This window comes from Entelurus aequoreus, linkage group LG21, assembly GCF_033978785.1.
Source record: "Entelurus aequoreus isolate RoL-2023_Sb linkage group LG21, RoL_Eaeq_v1.1, whole genome shotgun sequence".
In the NCBI taxonomy this organism is placed as follows: domain Eukaryota; kingdom Metazoa; phylum Chordata; class Actinopteri; order Syngnathiformes; family Syngnathidae; genus Entelurus; species Entelurus aequoreus.
This window is the reverse complement of record NC_084751.1, coordinates 8691783-8713819: the sequence shown is the minus strand read 5'-3', so window position 1 is coordinate 8713819 and position 22037 is coordinate 8691783. Positions and strand designations below refer to the sequence as shown.

The 22037-nt window shown below is 37.0% G+C and overlaps 2 protein-coding genes across 3 annotated transcripts in view; both read right to left on the bottom strand.

The window, feature by feature from the left end:
• The window catches only part of pi4kaa (phosphatidylinositol 4-kinase, catalytic, alpha a), a 54695-nt gene extending 46831 nt beyond the window's left edge, over positions 1-7864 (bottom strand). For both annotated transcript variants that reach the window (XM_062030745.1, XM_062030746.1), the window contains exon 1: positions 7662-7864. In XM_062030745.1, the coding sequence (XP_061886729.1) occupies positions 7662-7760 (99 nt within the window). In that variant the 5' untranslated portion in view covers positions 7761-7864. The remainder of the gene's footprint in view (positions 1-7661) is intronic.
• A 73-nt stretch (positions 7865-7937) lies between these two features.
• slc25a1b (slc25a1 solute carrier family 25 member 1b) overlaps positions 7938-22037 on the bottom strand; it is a 31130-nt gene continuing 17030 nt past the window's right edge. Inside the window, exons 4-9 of the mRNA XM_062030747.1 lie at positions 20315-20453; positions 20150-20234; positions 17966-18070; positions 15580-15695; positions 15428-15501; positions 7938-8780 (exon numbers count right to left, since the gene is read on the bottom strand). Coding sequence (XP_061886731.1) covers positions 8666-8780; positions 15428-15501; positions 15580-15695; positions 17966-18070; positions 20150-20234; positions 20315-20453 — 634 coding nt within the window. The 3' untranslated portion in view covers positions 7938-8665. The remainder of the gene's footprint in view (positions 8781-15427; positions 15502-15579; positions 15696-17965; positions 18071-20149; positions 20235-20314; positions 20454-22037) is intronic.

Sequence of the window (22037 nt, the reverse complement as noted above, 5' to 3'; positions counted from 1 at the left end):
GCGGTCAGGATTTTATCAATTTGTATTAGTTACATTCATTAAACAATTAATCAAGCGTCACATAACATGAGGGCAGCACGGTGGAACAGGGGTTTCTGGGTTCAATTCCGGGCTCGGGATCTTTCTGTGAGGAGTTTGCATGTTCTCCCCGTGACTGCGTGGGTTCCTTCCGGGTATTCCGGCTTCCTCCCACCTCCAAAGACATGCACCTGGGGATAGGCCCCTCCCACCTCCAAAGACATGCACCTGGGGATAGGCCCCTCCCACCTCCAAAGACATGCACCTGAGGATAGGTTGATTGGCAACACTAAATGGTCCCTAGTGTGTGAATGTGAGTGTGAATGTTGTCTGTCTATCTGTGTTGGCCCTGTGATGAGGTGGCGACTTGTCCAGGGTGTACCCCGCCTTCTGCACGAATGCAGCTGAGATAGGCTCCAGCACCCCCTGTGACCCCGAAAGGGACAAGCGGTAGAAAATGGATGGATGGATATCGTGATAACCATGAACATTTTGGTGGCAATGATTGTGATATGAAGTAATAATTACTTTCAACAATGATATCGTGATAACCGTGAACATTTTGGTAGCAATAATCGTGATATGAAGTAATAATTATTTTCAACAATGATATCGTGATAACCGTGAACATTTTGGTAGCAATAATCGTGATATGAAGTAATTATTTTCAACAATGATATCGTGATAATTGTGAACATTTTGGTCGCAATAATCGTGATATTAAGTAGTAATTATTAAACTAGTACATAATAGTTGTTGTAGCAATAATATCAAAAATAATTGCTACCGTGAACATTTTGATAGCAATAATCGTGATATGAAGTAATAATTATTTTCAACAACGATATCGTGATAACCGTGAACATTTTGGTCGCAATAATCGTGATATGAAGTAGTAATTATTAAAATAGTACATAATAGTTGTTGTGGCAATAATATCAAAATGATTGCTATCGTGAAAATTTTTGGTAGCAATAATCGTGATATGAAATAATAATTATTTTTCAACAATGATATCGTGATAATTGTGAACATTTTGGTCGCAATAATCGTGCTATGAAGTAATAATTTTCAACTATTGTATTGTGATAACCGTGAACAATTTGGTCGCAATAATCGTGATATTAAGTAGTAATTATTAAAATAGTACATAATAGTTGTTGTGGCAATAATATCAAAATGATTGCTACCGTGAACATTTTTGGTAGCAATAATCGTGATATGAAGTAATCATTATTTTCAACAAGGATATCGTGATAATTGTGAACATTTTGGTCGCAATAATAGTGGTATGAAGTAATCATTATTTTCACCAAAGATATCGTGAAATATCATAAACATTTTGGTTGCAATAATCGTGATATGAAGTAGTAATTTTTAAAATAGTACATAATAGTTGTTGTAGCAATAATATCAAAATGATTGCTACCGTGAACATTTTGGTAGCAATAATCGTGATATGAAGTAATAATTATTTTCAACAATGATATCGTGATAATTGTGAACATTTTGGTCGCAATAATCGGGCTATGAAGTAGTAATTTTCAACTATCGTATCGTGATAACCGTGAACATTTTGGTCACAATAATCGTGATATGAAGTAGTAATTATTAAACTTGTACATAATAGTTGTTGTAGCAATAATATCAAAATAATTGCTACCGTGAACATTTTGATAGCAATAATCGTGATATGAAGTAATCATTATTTTCAACAATGATATCGTGATAACTGTGAACAATTTGGTCGCAATAATCGTGATATTATGTAGTAATTATTAAAATAGTACATAATAGTTGTTGTGGCAATAATATCAAAATGATTGCTACCGTGAACATTTTGGTAGCAATAATCGTGATATGAAGTAATAATTATTTTCAACAATGATATCGTGATAATTGTGAACATTTTGGTCGCAATAATCGGGCTATGAAGTAGTAATTTTCAACTATTGTATCGTGATAACCGTCAACATTTTGGTCACAATAATCGTGATATGAAGTAGTAATTATTAAACTTGTACATAATAGTTGTTGTAGCAATAATATCAAAATAATTGCTACCGTGAACATTTTGATAGCAATAATCGTGATATGAAGTAATCATTATTTTCAACAATGATATTGTGATAACTGTGAACAATTTGGTCGCAATAATCGTGATATTATGTAGTAATTATTAAAATAGTACATAATAGTTGTTGTGGCAATAATATCAAAATTATTGCTACCGTGAACATTTTTGGTAGCAATAATCGTGATATGAAGTAATCATTATTTTCAACAAGGATATCGTGATAATTGTGAACATTTTGGTCGCAATAATAGTGGTATGAAGTAATCATTATTTTCACCAAAGATATCGTGAAATATCATAAACATTTTGGTTGCAATAATCGTGATATGAAGTAGTAATTTTTAAAATAGTACATAATAGTTGTTGTAGCAATAATATCAAAATGATTGCTACCGTGAACATTTTGGTAGCAATAATCGTGATATGAAGTAATAATTATTTTCAACAATGATATCGTGATAATTGTGAACATTTTGGTCGCAATAATCGGGCTATGAAGTAGTAATTTTCAACTATCGTATCGTGATAACCGTGAACATTTTGGTCACAATAATCGTGATATGAAGTAGTAATTATTAAACTTGTACATAATAGTTGTTGTAGCAATAATATCAAAATAATTGCTACCGTGAACATTTTGATAGCAATAATCGTGATATGAAGTAATCATTATTTTCAACAATGATATCGTGATAACTGTGAACAATTTGGTCGCAATAATCGTGATATTATGTAGTAATTATTAAAATAGTACATAATAGTTGTTGTGGCAATAATATCAAAATGATTGCTACCGTGAACATTTTGGTAGCAATAATCGTGATATGAAGTAATAATTATTTTCAACAATGATATCGTGATAATTGTGAACATTTTGGTCGCAATAATCGGGCTATGAAGTAGTAATTTTCAACTATTGTATCGTGATAACCGTCAACATTTTGGTCACAATAATCGTGATATGAAGTAGTAATTATTAAACTTGTACATAATAGTTGTTGTAGCAATAATATCAAAATAATTGCTACCGTGAACATTTTGATAGCAATAATCGTGATATGAAGTAATCATTATTTTCAACAATGATATCGTGATAACTGTGAACAATTTGGTCGCAATAATCGTGATATTATGTAGTAATTATTAAAATAGTACATAATAGTTGTTGTGGCAATAATATCAAAATTATTGCTACCGTGAACATTTTTGGTAGCAATAATCGTGATATGAAGTAATCATTATTTTCAACAAGGATATCGTGATAATTGTGAACATTTTGGTCGCAATAATAGTGGTATGAAGTAATCATTATTTTCACCAAAGATATCGTGAAATATCATAAACATTTTGGTTGCAATAATCGTGATATGAAGTAGTAATTTTTAAAATAGTACATAATAGTTGTTGTAGCAATAATATCAAAATGATTGCTACCGTGAACATTTTGGTAGCAATAATCGTGATATGAAGTAATAATTATTTTCAACAATGATATCGTGATAATTGTGAACATTTTGGTCGCAATAATCGGGCTATGAAGTAGTAATTTTCAACTATTGTATCGTGATAACCGTGAACATTTTGGTCACAATAATCGTGATATGAAGTAGTAATTATTAAACTTGTACATAATAGTTGTTGTAGCAATAATATCAAAATAATTGCTACCGTGAACATTTTGATAGCAATAATCGTGATATGAAGTAATCATTATTTTCAACAATGATATCGTGATAACTGTGAACAATTTGGTCGCAATAATCGTGATATTATGTAGTAATTATTAAAATAGTACATAATAGTTGTTGTGGCAATAATATCAAAATTATTGCTACCGTGAACATTTTTGGTAGCAATAATCGTGATATGAAGTAATCATTATTTTCAACAATATCGTGATAATTGTGAACATTTTGGTCGCAATAATCGTGATATGAAGTAGTAATTTTTAAACTAGTACATAATAGTTGTTGTAGCAATAATATCAAAATAATTGCTACCGTGAACATTTTGATAGCAATAATCGTGATATGAAGTAATCATTATTTTCAACAATGATATCGTGATAACTGTGAACAATTTGGTCGCAATAATCGTGATATTATGTAGTAATTATTAAAATAGTACATAATAGTTGCTGTAGCAATATTATCAAAATGATTGCTACCGTGAACATTTTTGGTATCAATAATCGTGATATGAAGTAATCATTATTTTCAACAATGATATCGTGATAATTGTGAACATTTTGGTCGCAATAATCGTGATATTAAGTAGTAATTATTAAACTAGTACATAATAGTTGTTGTAGCAATAATATCAAAATGATTGCTACCGTGAACATTTTTGGTAGCAATAATCGTGATATGAAGTAATCATTATTTTCAACAATGATATTGTGATAATTGTGAACATTTTGGTCGCAATAATTGTGATATGAAGTAGTAATTATTAAACTAGTACATAATAGTTGTTGTAGCAATAATATTAAAATAATTGCTACCGTGAACATTTTGATAGCAATAATCGTGATATGAAGTAATCATTATTTTCAACAATGATATCGTGATAACTGTGAACAATTTGGTAGCAATAATCATGATATTAAGTAGTAATTATTAAAATAGTACATAATAGTTGTTGTGGCAATAATATCAAAATAATTGCTACCGTGAACATTTTGATAGCAATAATCGTGATATGAAGTAATAATTATTTTCAACAATATCGTGATAACCGTGAACATTTTGGTCACAATAATCGTGATATGAAGTAGTAATTATTAAAATAGTACATAATAGTTGTTGTAGCAATAATATCAACATTATTGCTACCGTGAGCATTTTGATAGCAATAATCGTGATATGAAGTAATCATTATTTTCAACAATGATATCGTGATAACCGTGAACATTTTTGGTAGCAATAATCGTGATATGAAGTAATAATTATTTTCAACAATGATATCGTGATAACTGTGAACAATTTGGTCGCAATAATCGTGATATTAAGTAGTAATTATTAAACTAGTACATAATAGTTGTTGTGGCAATAATATCAAAATGATTGCTACCGTGAACATTTTTGGTAGCAATAATCGTGATATGAAGTAATCATTATTTTCAACAATGATATCGTGATAATTGTGAACATTTTGGTCGCAATAATCGGGCTATGAAGTAATAATTTTCAACTGTATCGTGATAACCGTGAATATTTCGGTCGCAATAATCGTAATATGAAGTAGTAATTATCAGAGGTGGGACCAAGTCATTGCTTTGCAAGTCACAAGTAAGTCTCAAGTCTTTGCCCTCAAGTCTCGAGTCAAGTCCCGAGTCAAGACAGGCAAGTCCCGAGTCAAGTCCAAAGTCAAGACTGGAAAGTCTCAAGTCGAGTCCCAAGTCCTGCATTTTGAGTTTCGAGTCCTTTCAAGTCCTTTTAACCACAGACTAATATTTTTACACAGATTGTGTATGTTTTTAAAACGCTGTATTTATTTATTAAAACAAGTGCATTTGAAATAGCAGGAAAAAAAATAGTGCTGACATTGCAATTCATAATAGCACTATTAACCAGTCATTTTAATAGTTTAAACAATTTTAAACATTTAACTCATTCCTTTACAGAATAAAAACATTTGCCAAAACAAACATTAACATACTATTGGTTGTATTTTATGAAAATAATATTACCACAGAGTTGAGAAGGAGCAAAGATCTTCAATATTTGTATGTGAAAATCACAAATAAATCTTCTGGGGGAGGATGACGCCCCTACAGGGGTTTGGTTTACAAACTTTCAGCCCCACCTAAAACAAAATTCACCAGCCGCCACTGATTATGATGCATTCTCATTTTAGGCAAAATATAAGACAATACTTTCTTAACAGTATAATTGTAACCAGGAATAAGTCTTCAAGTAACAATATTCAAATACTAACATTGTTGGGTAAGACAGCATTTGGTTTTATTCTGAATGTAGTGAAACAAATTGGTGGTTTTAGCTGATATAAAGACTTTCAGGTGTTTGTATATGTTTAAGTATTTGGCAGACGCTTTTATCCAAAGCGACATACATAAAAAATACATACATAACAATCACTGTAAACATTATCATTTAAGGGAAGAATGTAATACAACATATCAATACAAAGTGTCAAGACAGAATAAACTCTCTGCTGCTGCAGTCTATAGGTCCCTAAGATATATAGATATCTAATGTATTCATACATTGTTTATGTAGGATATACGCATGTATATATAACCTAATCATATTGTTTCTTCAATTTAAAAATAGCTTACCGTTTTTTCCCCCTTCTCTGGGATTATATTCCCAGTTTTGATCTCGGACGTCTGGTCACTTATAGCGTATAAGAATATTATATTACTGTTAAGCAAACTATGAATAATAAAACTTGCCAAAACATGTGTCCGTTATCATAGCTACACGTATGACAAAAAACCGCGTGAAAATCAGTGGTATTCAGTGAGGTAAAATGAATTAAATGCGCTGACAGTTCATTGCTCCTGACAAATGAATTGCACTGAGTGGAGCGGATCACCACTCCAAGATGGCGGCCCCGCGTCTCGTCTGCGCCAGTAGGCAGTAGCGCTCGATGCTGCGTCTACTTATAAGATGTCTATGGTTATGACGTTAGCAGTGAGTTTACAGCCTCACTGATTTAACTACACAGCAAATAAAAGTCATGTTACTTAGCCAATAAACGTTATCTTACATTCAAAACTTACCCTTCTTTGTGCAACTTCAAATGTTGAACGAAGTTGGAAGTTGTTGCGTCTCCGTCTGTAATATTCGATCTGCGTGATTTGCATACGCAATTCGTTTTTTGTTGACCAAGTCGTAGTTTTTATACCCGAACGAAACCAACTTTGGCATAATTGTTTCTCTCTGCCGCATTGTTTGACAACTCTTGTTCGGTGGTTGTCCTGCAATTTGATTGGCTGAATGCTGTGTGATGAAAACAACGTATAACTAATTTGATTGGCTGTTGTACTGAGAGCACACACGCTGACACGCAGCACACACGCTGATAGACAGACAGACACGTACAAAATGAAAGATACGGAGCGCTCCCAAATAACTTTTTAAGCTTTGGGTTTTGGGGAAAGTAGCAAGTCATGTCAAGTCAAAAGGCTCAAGTCCAAGTGAAGTCACAAGTCATTGATGTTAAAGTCTAAGTCGAGTTGCAAGTCTCTTTACATTTTGTCAAGTCGAGTCTAAAGTCATCAAATTCATGACTCGAGTCTGACTCGAGTCCAAGTCATGTGACTCGAGTCCACACCTCTGGTAATTATTACAATAGTACATAATAGTTGTAGTAGGTACAGTACAGTAGGTATAAGGTGGGGGATTAGAGGTTAATAACAGCCAACATTAGCCTTCCTTAGTCTGTAGTAAACAATACGATGGGTGACTTATGGGATGAACAAAGTAACATATTAGTACTTGTGTGGACATTTAGAAAGATAAAAAGGGAAAAAGAGAAGTGAAACCCTGAGCTAGCATTTGCCCCTCCTGACAGCTAGCTATGCTAGCCGGAGAGCTACCTTGTCGAGCGGCGCTTGCCGATGAGCCGCCAGCGAGCGAGCCAGGGACAAGACGGTGTTGAAGTAGAAGCCCCGGCTGCCTTCTCCGCCGAGCGACATTTTCGCCCACTTCCACGTTTAGAGCAGCGGTAGGAGGAAGAAGTCGACGGCGGGCATCTTGGAGTTTGGCCCGCAGCGAGCTGACATCTACGGCAAGCGAGAAAGTCCAAGCGGCGCCAAGCAAGGTCACGACGCGAAGCGCGCGCGCGCACAAATGAATGATTGACACTTTTTCATTTACATTCCGATATTTATTTTCACATTAGAATTAGTCACTCTAGAGGCACAGGAGCTAATATTATTAATCATCTGATACATTCCAATATTTATTTTCACATTAGAATTAGTCACTCTAGAGGCACAGGCGCTAATATTATTAATCATCTGATGTTTGATAGACACTTGCTGGTGTAAACATTCACAAGCTGCATGATGGCTATATTACAATACTCATATAATATAGTTGATCTGATATAAAATCTTCTGTGGAATGACATGGAAGGCACTGTTAACAGAATATCATATATAGTCATCTTTAAAAGAAAAAAAAAAGATTTTTTACATCCCAAATAACCCAGTCATAACACATAATGGCACTTTTCATAGACTCTGCCTGGAGGCTGAATACATTTCTGCATTTGCACGTCAGCATAAAATGTGTACGATAAAAAAAAATGCTATTTGGATACGTTAGTGTACCGTGGCAGCAAAGTAAAAGTCCTAATTGCATAACTAGTAGTACTGTAAAATATTCAAGTATTTCTTTGTCAAGATCACCTTGGACTGAGTCACCATGGATTAAGATCACATTAAGAAGAGTAAAACTGGTCCTCGCAGAACTCCACACCCTGGTCTCGCGTCAGCGCGCTCATGGAACACGGTGCTTCTGCTGGATGCTGCTTGGATAAAAACCACGACCAACCCCGCGGAGAGACTAGAAGGAGCGAGAGGGACCGCCTCCCGTCTCAGTCCGTCTTCCAGACTATGTTCAGGACCTTGACCACCTCCTCGTAGATGATGAAGACGATGGCCACGTCCATGCACACCCGCCCCAGACGGGGCACGGTGCCTTTGTAGAACCTGGACCGCACCAAGACCAGGAAAATGTGATTTGGTTTTAATAAAGTTGACTAACAATCTTTGTGCTCACACAACAAATAAATCATTGATATGAAATCATGTTTGACAACTTTTTCACATTTTAAAGAGAAAATAGTTTGTCGCCAGGGAAATACTGTGGAACCTCGCTTTACGAACCCCTCTTTTTTTCGATTTACAAACTTTTAGATCCCGCAAATATGCTTCCGTGTGCGAACTACATTCACTCAGTCATTGTGCGTCACTATTTTACTATGAAGTAACACCTGGCTTGGCATTGTCATCCTGAAATAAGCAGGGGCGTCCATGATAACGTTGCTTGGATGGCAACATATGTTGCTCCAAAACCTGTATGTATCGTTCAGCATTAAAGGTGACTTCACAGATGTTTAAGTTACCCATGTCTTGGGCACTAATACACCCCCATACCATCACACATGCGCCTAGAACAGTCCGGATGGTTCTTTTCCTCTATTGTCCGGAAGACACGACGTCCACGGTTTCCAAAAACAATTTGAAATGTGGACTCGTCAGACCACAGAACACTTTTACACTTTGCGTCAGTCCATCTTAGATGAGCTCGGGCCCAGCGAAGGCGGCGGCGTTTCTGGGTGTTGTTGATAATTTATTCACGGTCCGTAATATCATCAAAAGGTTCAGAGAATCTGGAGAAATCCCTGCACGTAAGCGGCAATGCCCGTGACCTTTGATCCCTCAGGCGGTACTGCATCAACATGCGACATCAGTGTGTAAAGCAGGGGTCAGCAACCTTTTTGAAAGCAAGAGCTACTTCTTGGGTAGTGATTAATGCGAAGGGCTACCAGTTTGATACACACTTCAATAAATTGCCAGAAATAGCCAATTTGCTCAATTGACCTTTAACTCTATGTTATTATTAGTAATTAATGATATTTACACTTAATTGAACGGTTTAAAAGAGGAGAAAACACGAAAAAAATTACAATTAAATTTTGAAACATAGTTTATCTTCAATTTCGACTCTTTAAAATTCAAAATTCAACCGAAAAAAAGAAGAGAAAAACTTAAAAAAAGAATTTATGGAACATCATTAGTAATTTTTCCTGATTAAGATTGATTTTAGAATTTTGATGACATGTTTTAAATAGGTTAAAATCCAATCTGCACTTTGTTAGAATATATAACAAATTGGACCAAGCTATATTTCTAACAAAGACAAATCATTATTTCTTTTAGATTTTCCAGAACAAAAATTTTAAAAGAAATTCAAAAGACTTTGAAATAAGATTTACATTTGATTCTACAGATTTTCTAGATTTGCCAAAATAATTTTTTTGAATTTTAATCATAATAAGTTTGAAGAAATATTTCACAAATATTCTTCGTCGAAAAAACAGAAGCTAAAATGAAGAATTAAATTAAAATTTATTTATTATTCTTTACAATAAAAAAAATAAATTTACTTGAACATTGATTTAAATTGTCAGGAAAGAAGAGGAAGGAATTTAAAAGGTAAAAAGGTATATGTGTTTAAAAATCCTAAAATCATTTTCAAGGTTGTATTTTTTCTCTAAAATTGTCTTTCTGAAAGTTATAAGAAGCAAAGTAAAAAAAAAAAAAGAATTTATTTAAACAAGTGAAGACCAAGTCTTTAAAATATTTTCTTGGATTTTCAAATTGTACTTGAGTTTTGTCTCTCTTAGAATTAAAAATGTCGGGCAAAGTGAGACCAGCTTGCTAGTAAATAAATACAATTTAAAAAATAGAGGCAGCTCACTGGTAAGTGCTGCTATTTGAGCTATTTTTAGAACAGGCCAGCGGGCTACTCATCTGGTCCTTACGGGCTACCTGGTGCCCGCGGGCACCGCGTTGGTGACCCCTGGTGTAAAGGATATCACCACATGGGCTCAGGAACACTTCAGAAACCCACTGTCAGTAACTACAGTTGGTCGCTACATCTGTAAGTGCAAGTTAAAACTACTATGCAAAGCCAAAGCCGTTTATCAACAACACCCAGAAACGCCGCTGAGCTTATCTAAGTAATGCAAAGTGGAAAAGTGTTCCTTGGTCTGACGAGTCCACATTTCTAATTGTTTTTGGAAACTGTGGACGTCGTGTCCTCCGGACCAAAGAGGAAAAGAACCATCCGGATTGTTATAGGTGCAAAGTTGAACAGCGGGCATGTGTGATGGTATGGGGGTGTATTAGTGCCCAAGACATGGGTAACTTACACATCTGTGAAGGCACCATTAATGCTGAAAGGTACATACAGGTTTCGTAGCAACATATGTTGCCATCCAAGCAACGTTACCATGGACGCCCCTGCTTATTTCAGCAAGACAATGCCAAGCCACGTGTTACAACAGCGTGGCTTCATAGTAAAAGAGTGCGGGTACTAGACTGGCCTGCCTGTAGACTTAAGCTGTACATCAAGCAAGAATGGGAAAGAATTCCACCTGAGAAGCTTCAAAAATGTGTCTCCTCAGTTCCCAAACCTTTACCGAGTGTTGTTAAAAGGAAAGGCCATGTAACACAGTGGTGAACATGCCCTTTCCCAACTACTTTGGCACGTGTTGCAGCCATGAAAATCTAAGTTAATTATTATTTGCAAAAAAAAAACATAAAAGTTTATGAGTTTGAACATCAAATATGTTGTCTTTGTAGTGCATTCAACTGAATATGGCTTGAAAAGGATTTGCAAATCATTGTATTCCGTTTATATTTTACATCTAACACCTTAAAAAAGATGGCTGCGCTTCAGAGCAGCGGCTTCGTGCGAGCGCTCCTGGAAGTGAGGGCAAAAATACCCCTCAATTCAGTCAATTTCATGGCTGGCTCACAGCGTGTTCACTCCGTGATCACTTACGACCGACTTACAATTCTGGATGTGGAGAGATCGGGCCATTTTGGGCTGATAGATGCGTGTACGATGGACCTGCTCGCTAGCTTGGGAATTCTTCGCGAGCTACATCCAGCAGTGGCCTTTGAAGCAGCGGCGTCGACTACCAGCGGAGACGGTCAGCGAAAAAGACGTAAGCGGTGCGCTCGGAAGCAGAAGCGGGGGTGTCGGGCGGGGCTAACAACAAAGCTAAATGCGTTGTTGTTAGCGGGGCTAACGAAAAAGCTAAATGCTAATCCACAAAGAAGCGCTAATAAGGAGTCTGTTAAGCTAGAACTAGCCAGCGCCAGGCTGGATAATCCCTGCACACATAGCAATTCTTCTAGAATAATATACAACTCACATAATGTTTTTTCTGCGTCAGAGGTGGACATGCATTTTACTGAGGTGGCAAACAATCTAAAAATTCCTGTCATATCAATTCCTAGATATGGTCGAAATTATTTAAAGTGCACTATGCATAATAAACGTAACATTATTAATATTGCTACTACGGATACTTTCAACAAAAACTCCTCAAAACAGCCCATTACCTATAATATGGGCTTTTTAAACATAAGGTCATTGTCTTCCAAAACGTTATTAGTTAATGAAGTCATCAGAGACAACAATCTTGATGTCGTTGGTTTAGCCGAGACCTGGCTCAAACCAGACGAATTTTTTGCGCTGGGTGAGGCGTCTCCTCCTGGCTATGCGGGAACGCATATTGCCCGCCCCATTAAAAGGGGTGGGGGTGTTGCACTAATATACAACAAAAACTTTAGCCTTACCTCGGACCTAAATAATAAATATAACTCGTTTGAGGTGCTCACTATGAGGTTTGTCACACCGCTGCCTCTGCACCTGGCTGTCATCTACCGCCCCCCTGGGCCCTATTCGGACTTTATCAATGAATTTTCAGAGTTCGTTGCTGATCTAGTGACGCACGCCGACAATATAATCATAATGGGAGACTTTAACATCCATATGAATACCCCATCGGACCCTCCATGCGTGGCGCTCCAGACTATAATTGATAGCTGTGGTCTTACACAAATAATAAATGAACCCACGCATCGCAACGGTAATACGATAGATCTAGTGCTTGTCAGGGGTGTCACCACCTCTAAAGTTACGATACTCCCGTACACTAAAGTAATGTCCGATCATTACCTTATAAAATTCGAAGTTCGGACTCATTGTCAACAAACTAATAATAATAATAATAACTACTATAGCAGCCGCAACATTAATACTGCCACAACGACGACTCTTACTGACCTACTGCCTTCAGTAATGGCACCTTTCCCAAATTATGTGGGCTCTATTGATAACCTCACTAACAACTTTAACGACGCCCTGCGCGACACCATTGATATTGTAGCACCGCTAAAGCTAAAAAGGGCCCCTAAAAGGCGTACCCCATGGTTTACAGAAGAAACTAAAGCCCAGAAATTATCATGTAGAAAGCTGGAACGCAAATGGCGTGCGACTAAACTTGAGGTTTTCCATCAAGCATGGAGTGATAGTTTAATAACTTATAAACGCATGCTTACCTCAGCTAAAGCTAAATATTACTCAAATCTCATCCACCTCAACAAAAATGATCCTAAATTTTTGTTTAGTACAGTAGCATCGCTAACCCAACAAGGGACTCCTCCCAGTAGCTCCACCCACTCAGCAGATGACTTTATGAATTTCTTTAATAAGAAAATTGAACTCATCAGAAAAGAGATTAAAGACAATGCATCCCAGCCACAACTGGGTTCTATTAACACAGATATGACTGTATATACGACGGATACTGCCCTCCAAAATAGTTTCTCTCTCTTTGATGAAATAACATTGGAGGAATTGTCAAAATGTGTAAATGGGACAAAACAAACAACATGTTTACTTGACCCAATTCCTGGGAAACTTATCAAGGAGCTTTTTGTATTACTTGGTCCATCAGTGTTAAATATTATAAACCTATCACTTTCCTCTGGTACTGTTCCTCTAGCATTCAAAAAAGCGGTTATTCATCCTCTACTCAAAAGACCTAACCTCGATCCTGACCTCATGGTGAACTACCGGCCGGTGTCCCACCTACCGTTTATCTCGAAAATTCTCGAAAAAATTGTCGCACAGCAGCTAAATGAACACTTAGTGACTAACAATCTCTGTGAACCTTTTCAATCCGGTTTCAGGGCAAATCACTCTACGGAGACAGCCCTCGCAAAAATGACTAATGATCTATTGCTGACGATGGATTCTGATGCTTCATCTATGTTGCTGCTTCTTGATCTTAGCGCCGCTTTCGATACTGTTGATCATAATATTTTATTAGAGCGTATCAAAACGCGTATTGGGATGTCAGACTTAGCCTTGTCTTGGTTTAACTCTTATCTTACTGACAGGATGCAGTGTGTCTCCCATAACAATGTGACCTCGGACTATGTTAAGGTAACGTGCGGAGTTCCCCAGGGTTCAGTTCTTGGCCCTGCACTCTTTAGTATTTACATGCTGCCGCTAGGTGACATTATACGCAAATACGGTGTTAGCTTTCACTGTTATGCTGATGACACCCAACTCTACATGCCCCTAAAGCTGACCAACACGCCGGATTGTAGTCAGCTGGAGGCGTGTCTTAATGAAATTAAACAATGGATGTCCGCTAACTTTTTGCAACTCAACGCTAAGAAAACGGAAATGCTGATTATCGGTCCTGCTCAACACCAACATCTATTTAATAATACCACCTTAACATTTGACAACCAAAAAATTAAACAAGGCGACTCGGTAAAGAATCTGGGTATTATCTTCGACCCAACTCTCTCGTTTGAGTCACACATTAAGAGTGTTACTAAAACGGCCTTCTTTCATCTCCGTAATATCGCTAAAATTCGTTCCATTTTGTCCACAAGCGATGCTGAGATCATTATCCATGCGTTCGTTACATCTCGTCTCGATTACTGTAACGTATTATTTTCGGGCCTCCCTATGTCTAGCATTAAAAGATTACAGATGGTACAAAATGCGGCTGCTAGACTTTTGACAAAAACAAGAAAGTTTGATCATATTACGCCTATACTGGCTCACTTGCACTGGCTTCCTGTGCACCTAAGATGCGACTTTAAGGTTTTACTACTTACGTATAAAATACTACACGGTCAAGCTCCTGCCTATCTTGACGATTGTATTGTACCATATGTCCCGACAAGAAATCTGCGTTCAAAGAACTCCGGCTTATTAGTGATTCCCAGAGCCCAAAAAAAGTCTGCGGGCTATAGAGCGTTTTCTATTCGGGCTCCAATACTATGGAATGCCCTCCCGGTAAAAGTTAGAGATGCTACCTCAGTAGAAGCATTTAAGTCTCATCTTAAAACTCATTTGTATACTCTAGCCTTTAAATAGACTCCCTTTTTAGACCAGTTGATCTGCCGTTTCTTTTCTTTTCTTTTCTACTCTGCTCCGGGGTGGACCGCTAGCCTGTCCATCAGATGGGGACATCTCTACGCTGCTGACCCGTCTCCACTCGGGATGGTTCCCGCTGGCCCCACCATGGACTGGACTTTCGCTGATGTGTTGGACTTTCACAATATTATATCAGACCCACTCGACACCGAGGATGTCGTTGTGGCTTGTACAGCCCTTTGAGACACTAGTGATTTAGGGCTATATAAATAAACATTGATTGATTGATTGATTGATTTCCCAACTCATATGGAAACGGGGGCTTGTAAATCAAGGTTCCACCCTAAACTGACTAGTAAACTCTTAATAGACTCACGCCAAGGGACCCTCGTGCTTCATGATCTTGACGGCGCAGTCCAAGGTGCTTTTGTACTTGTGTGCTTCCAGACCCTGTGGCGCCACACAAGAAGTGTTTGGGATATATTCACACCTTGGGGATGTTTCAAAATAAAAGTTGTGGTGACTGGCCTGCATCCTGGTTTTGATGACATCCACCGGAGTGTTTCCAAACACACTGGCGGCTCCTGCCACGGCTCCGAACGATCCCGTTATCAAGGGGTTAATGGCTTTGTTCGGGTCGTCACCTTAGTGCACAAAAGTCCCGTTATATTAGGCACACCTCAGGTGCACACAGTGTACATGCAGTATTGTGCACATAATAACAGTATTAGGCACACCTCAGGTGCACACAGTGTACATGCAGTATTGTACACATAATAACAGTATTAGTGCAAACAGTGTACATGCAGTATTGTGCACATAATAACAGTATTAGGCACACCTCAGGTGCACACAGTGTACATGCAGTATTGTGCACATAATAACAGTATTAGGCACACCTCAGGTGCACACAGTGTACATGCAGTATTGTACACATAATAACAGTATTAGTGCACACAGTGTACATGCAGTATTGTACACATAATAACAGTATTAGTGCACACAGTGTACATGCAGTATTGTGCACATAATAACAGTATTAGGCACACCTCAGGTGCACACAGTGTACATGCAGTATTGTGCACATAATAACAGTATTAGTGCACACAGTGTACATGTAGTATAGACACATAACAGTATTAGGCACACTTCAGGTGCACACCGCGTACATGCAGTATTGTGCACATAATAACAGTATTAGTGCACACAGTGTACATGTAGTATAGACACATAACAGTATTAGGCACACCTCAGGTGCACACAGTGTACATGCAGTATTGTACACATAATAACAGTATTAGGCACACCTCAGGTGCACACAGTGTACATGCAGTATTGTGCACATAATAACAGTATTAGTGCACACAGTGTACATGTAGTATAGACACATAACAGTATTAGGCACACCTCAGGTGCACACAGTGTACATGCAGTATTGTGCACATAATAACAGTATTAGGCACACCTCAGGTGCACACAGTGTACATGCAGTATTGTGCACATAATAACAGTATTAGGCACACCTCAGGTGCACACAGTGTACATGCAGTATTGTACACATAATAACAGTATTAGTGCACACAGTGTACATGCAGTATTGTGCACATAATAACAGTATTAGGCACACCTCAGGTGCACACAGTGTACATGCAGTATTGTGCACATAATAACAGTATTAGTGCACACAGTGTACATGTAGTATAGACACATAACAGTATTAGGCACACTTCAGGTGCACACCGCGTACATGCAGTATTGTGCACATAATAACAGTATTAGTGCACACAGTGTACATGTAGTATAGACACATAACAGTATTAGGCACACCTCAGGTGCACACAGTGTACATGCAGTATTGTACACATAATAACAGTATTAGGCACACCTCAGGTGCACACAGTGTACATGCAGTATTGTGCACATAATAACAGTATTAGTGCACACAGTGTACATGTAGTATAGACACATAACAGTATTAGGCACACCTCAGGTGCACACAGTGTACATGCAGTATTGTGCACATAATAACAGTATTAGGCACACCTCAGGTGCACACAGTGTACATGCAGTATTGTGCACATAATAACAGTATTAGTGCACACAGTGTACATGTAGTATAGACACATAACAGTATTAGGCACACCTCAGGTGCACACAGTGTACATGCAGTATTGTGCACATAATAACAGTATTAGGCACACCTCAGGTGCACACAGTGTACATGCAGTATTGTGCACATAATAACAGTATTAGGCACACCTCAGGTGCACACAGTGTACATGCAGTATTGTACACATAATAACAGTATTAGGCACACCTCAGGTGCACACAGCGTACATGCAGTATTGTGCACATAATAACAGTATTAGTGCACACAGTGTACATGTAGTATAGACACATAACAGTATTAGGCACACCTCAGGTGCACACAGTGTACATGCAGTATTGTGCACATAATAACAGTATTAGGCACACCTCAGGTGCACACAGTGTACATGTAGTATAGACACATAACAGTATTAGGCACACCTCAGGTGCACACAGTGTACATGCAGTATTGTACACATAATAACTGTATTAGTGCACACAGTGTACATGTAGTATTGACACATAATAACAGTATTAGGCACACCTCAGGTGCACACAGTGTACATGCAGTATTGTGCACATAATAACAGTATTAGGCACACCTCAGGTGCACACAGTGTACATGCAGTATTGTACACATAATAACAGTATTAGGCACACCTCAGGTGCACACAGCGTACATGCAGTATTGTGCACATAATAACAGTATTAGTGCACACAGTGTACATGTAGTATAGACACATAACAGTATTAGGCACACCTCAGGTGCACACAGTGTACATGCAGTATTGTGCACATAATAACAGCAGTTAGCTGTGGCTTTTACCTTTGTACCAGTTCCTGAGAGAGGTCATCACGTAGAAGCGGATGGCCTGATTGGATCCTTGTTTGAGCACAGTGGCCGTCAGACCCTGATAGGTCCCTCTGAGTCCTGCACACATTGTCCATCGTCATCAGCGTTTTACACCAACACACTTTTACCAGTGTTCCCTCGACACATTCATTATCCTAAAACATTGCGTACGTACACTGAGGTGATGATTCCATTCAAAACCGATTCTCAATTCAACACAAGCGCACTTTTTTTTTTAGCCAATTTTGCCGCCGTACACCTCAGAGTCATATTACTTGGTACGTGACAGATGCTAACTATTATCATGCTAACATTACCATGATAACAATATTATGGTAATGTTTTTGAACAATTTTACCTCCGTACACCTCAGAGTCATATTACTTAGTACTTGACATGTGCTAACTGTTAGGATGCTAACTTTAACATGTTAGCATGACAACAATAGCATGTTAACTTTTTTAGCCAATTTTGCCATTGTACACCTCAGAGTCATATTACTTGGTACTTGACATATGCTAACTATTATCATGCTAACATTACCATGATAACAATATCATGGTAATGTTTTTGAACAATTTTACCTCCGTACACCTCAGAGTCATATTACTTGGTACTTGACATATGCTAACTGTTAGGATGCTAACTTTAACATGTTAGCATGATAACAATAGCATGTTAACTTTTTTAGCCAATTTTGCCGCCGTACACCTCAGAGTCATATTACTTGGTACGTGACAGATGCTAACTATTATCATGCTAACATTACCATGATAACAATATCATGGTAATGTTTTTGAACAATTTTACCTCCGTACACCTCAGAGTCATATTACTTGGTACTTGACATGTGCTAACTGTTAGGATGCTAACTTTAACATGTTAGCATGACAACAATAGCATGTTAACTTTTTTAGCCAATTTTGCCATTGTACACCTCAGAGTCATATTACTTGGTACTTGACATATGCTAACTATTATCATGCTAACATTACCATGATAACAATATCATGGTAATGTTTTTGAACAATTTTACCTCCGTACACCTCAGAGTCATATTACTTGGTACTTGACATGTGCTAACTGTTAGGATGCTAACTTTAACATGTTAGCATGATAACAATAGCATGTTAACTTTTTTAGCCAATTTTGCCGCTGTACACCTCAGAGTCATATTACTTGGTACTTGACATATGCTAACTATTATCATGCTAACATTACCATGATAACAATATCATGGTAATGTTTTTGAACAATTTCACCTCCGTACACCTCAGAGTCATATTACTTGGTACTTGACATGTGCTAACTGTTAGGATGCTAACTTTAACATGTTAGCATGATAACAATAGCATGTTAACTTTTTAGCCAATTTTGCCATTGTGCACCTCAGAGTCATATTACTTGGTACTTGACACATGCTAACTATTATCATGCTAACATTACCATGATAGCAATATCATGGTAATGTTTTTGAACAATTTTACCTCCGTACACCTCAGAGTCATATTACTTGGTACTTGACATGTGCTAACTGTTGGGATGCTAACTTTAACATGCTAACATTACCATGATAACAATATCATGGTAATGTTTTTGAACAATTTTACCTCCGTACACCTCAGAGTCATATTACTTGGTACTTGACATATGCTAACTATTAGGATGCTAACTTCGACATGATAATAATAACCTGTTAAGTTTTTAGTCAATTTTACCTCCGTACACCCCGGAGTCATATTACTTGGTACGTGACACATGGTAACTGCTAGGATGCTAACTTTAACATGTCAGCGTGATAACATTAGCATGTTAACCTTTTCAGCTTAAGTGTACTTAATGTTTTGTGCCTTGAACCAGAAGTATAATAATAGCGTGTTGGCTCGAAAGGATTCTTCATTCATCGCTCCAAGCAACGTTGGTAAATTTTACAATATAACTAAAACACTTCAAACTTACTAAACCGTCCCGTGTGTGATGTCTGTAGGAGTGTTTTCATGCATATTTGTACGTGCGATCGCAATGTAATCATGTTAGCGCTGTTAGCATTAGTAATTATGCTAACACGTTTACACGTGTCTGTGTTAGTATTATTACCTTACAATGGCATTCCTTTTGTATTGCTTCAATACACCACATCGCTACTTTCTACAATACCTTCAGTTCTGATGATCTCCCGCACGCCGTGGAAGAATCCTCTGTACTTGGGGTTTGCCGATGTCTGATCGTGGATGAATTTGACCTAAAAAGACAAGCAGAGAGAAGAGTCAAGCAAAAAAAAAAAAAGGATGTTGATGAAAGGTTGCCAATGGCGCTGCCGACCTTGACCGTCTCCATGGGACACACCACCAACACGGCCTCGGCCACGCCGGCGCCCAGCCCACACAGGAATCCACGCTTGCTGTCCAGCTTCCCGCTCTCGTCGCGCATCTTGTTGCTCAGGAACTCAAATACTCCGAATCTGTTTTTCAAGAGGAAAAACCACAAAAAAAAAAAAATAACAATAAAGTCTTGTTTGTTGTTTCCAGGTAAGCAAACATTCACGACAGCTGATGCTAACCAAACATGGACAATCACATTTTATTCGCATTCAGGATGCAAAAACACGCCCCCTTACAGCAAATAATAAAATAACACTGCAATTTGTTTGTTTGTGTCATTTTTTTTTGTCCAACTACAAGTTCTTATGTTATTAACGTTTAGAATAGAATAGAGTTTTATTTGTCATTATGACAGTGAACAGGTTCAAAGAACAACGAGATTGGAGCAGATCCCCTAAGGTGCATACACAACGATAAAAAAGATAGTTACTATAGTTTTTATGGTATGTCAAAGTCTCCCCATTCGTTTGTGCTACATATATGTTGCAACCAGGCATGTGATTAGAACTTAATGAAAACGACTGAAAATATAAGCCAGAGGGCCAGAGGTCCCCAGCCAGGCCCAGGGCTTAGCTCCGAAGCTCCTGGTATTTCAGCAATTGAACATGCAAAAATTAGCCCCGAAAAAAAGCAACATTTAAAGATGTTTTTAGTGTTCAAAGAATTGAAAAATGATCACTATGTGTATCTTAGTCACTATGTTATTTAGTCACTACAGTAATTATGTTCACATCCACAGGAACCACATGGGTTAGCCTACTCTATACAGTATTTACCACCTTACTAGTGTTCACTTCACAGCCACAGATGGTCCATCTAGTTATTGACATTATTTACACATTACTTTGTGTGTTTCAGTCACTATGTTATTGAGTCACTACAGTAATTGTGTTCACATCCACAGGAACCACATGGGTTACCCTACTCTATACAGTATTTACCACCTTACTAGTGTTCACTTCACAGCCACAGATGGTTCATCTAGTTATTGACATTATTTACACATTACTTTGCTTCATTCACACATGACTTTGGCATTTTTGCTTGGGCGGGGTCGGGGTTGGTGGGGCGGGCCGGGGTTAAGAGGAGTGGAGTATATTTATAGCTAGAATTCACTGAAATTCAAGTATTTCTTTTATATATATATATATATATATATATATATACATACACACATATATATATATATATATATATATATATATATATATATATATATATATATATATATATATATATATATATATATATATATATATATATATATATATGTATATATGTATATATATATATATATATATATATATATATATATATATATATATGTATATATATATATATGTATATATATATATATGTATATATATATATATATATATGTATGTATGTATGTATGTATGTATGTATGTATATATATATATATATATATATATATATGCATGTATGTATATATATATATATATATATATATATATATATATATATATATGGATGTATGTATATATATATATATACATACATGCATATATATATACATACATGCATGCATGCATATATATATATATATATATATATATATATATATATGCATATATATATATATATATATATATATATATATATATACATACATACATACATACATACATACATACATACATACA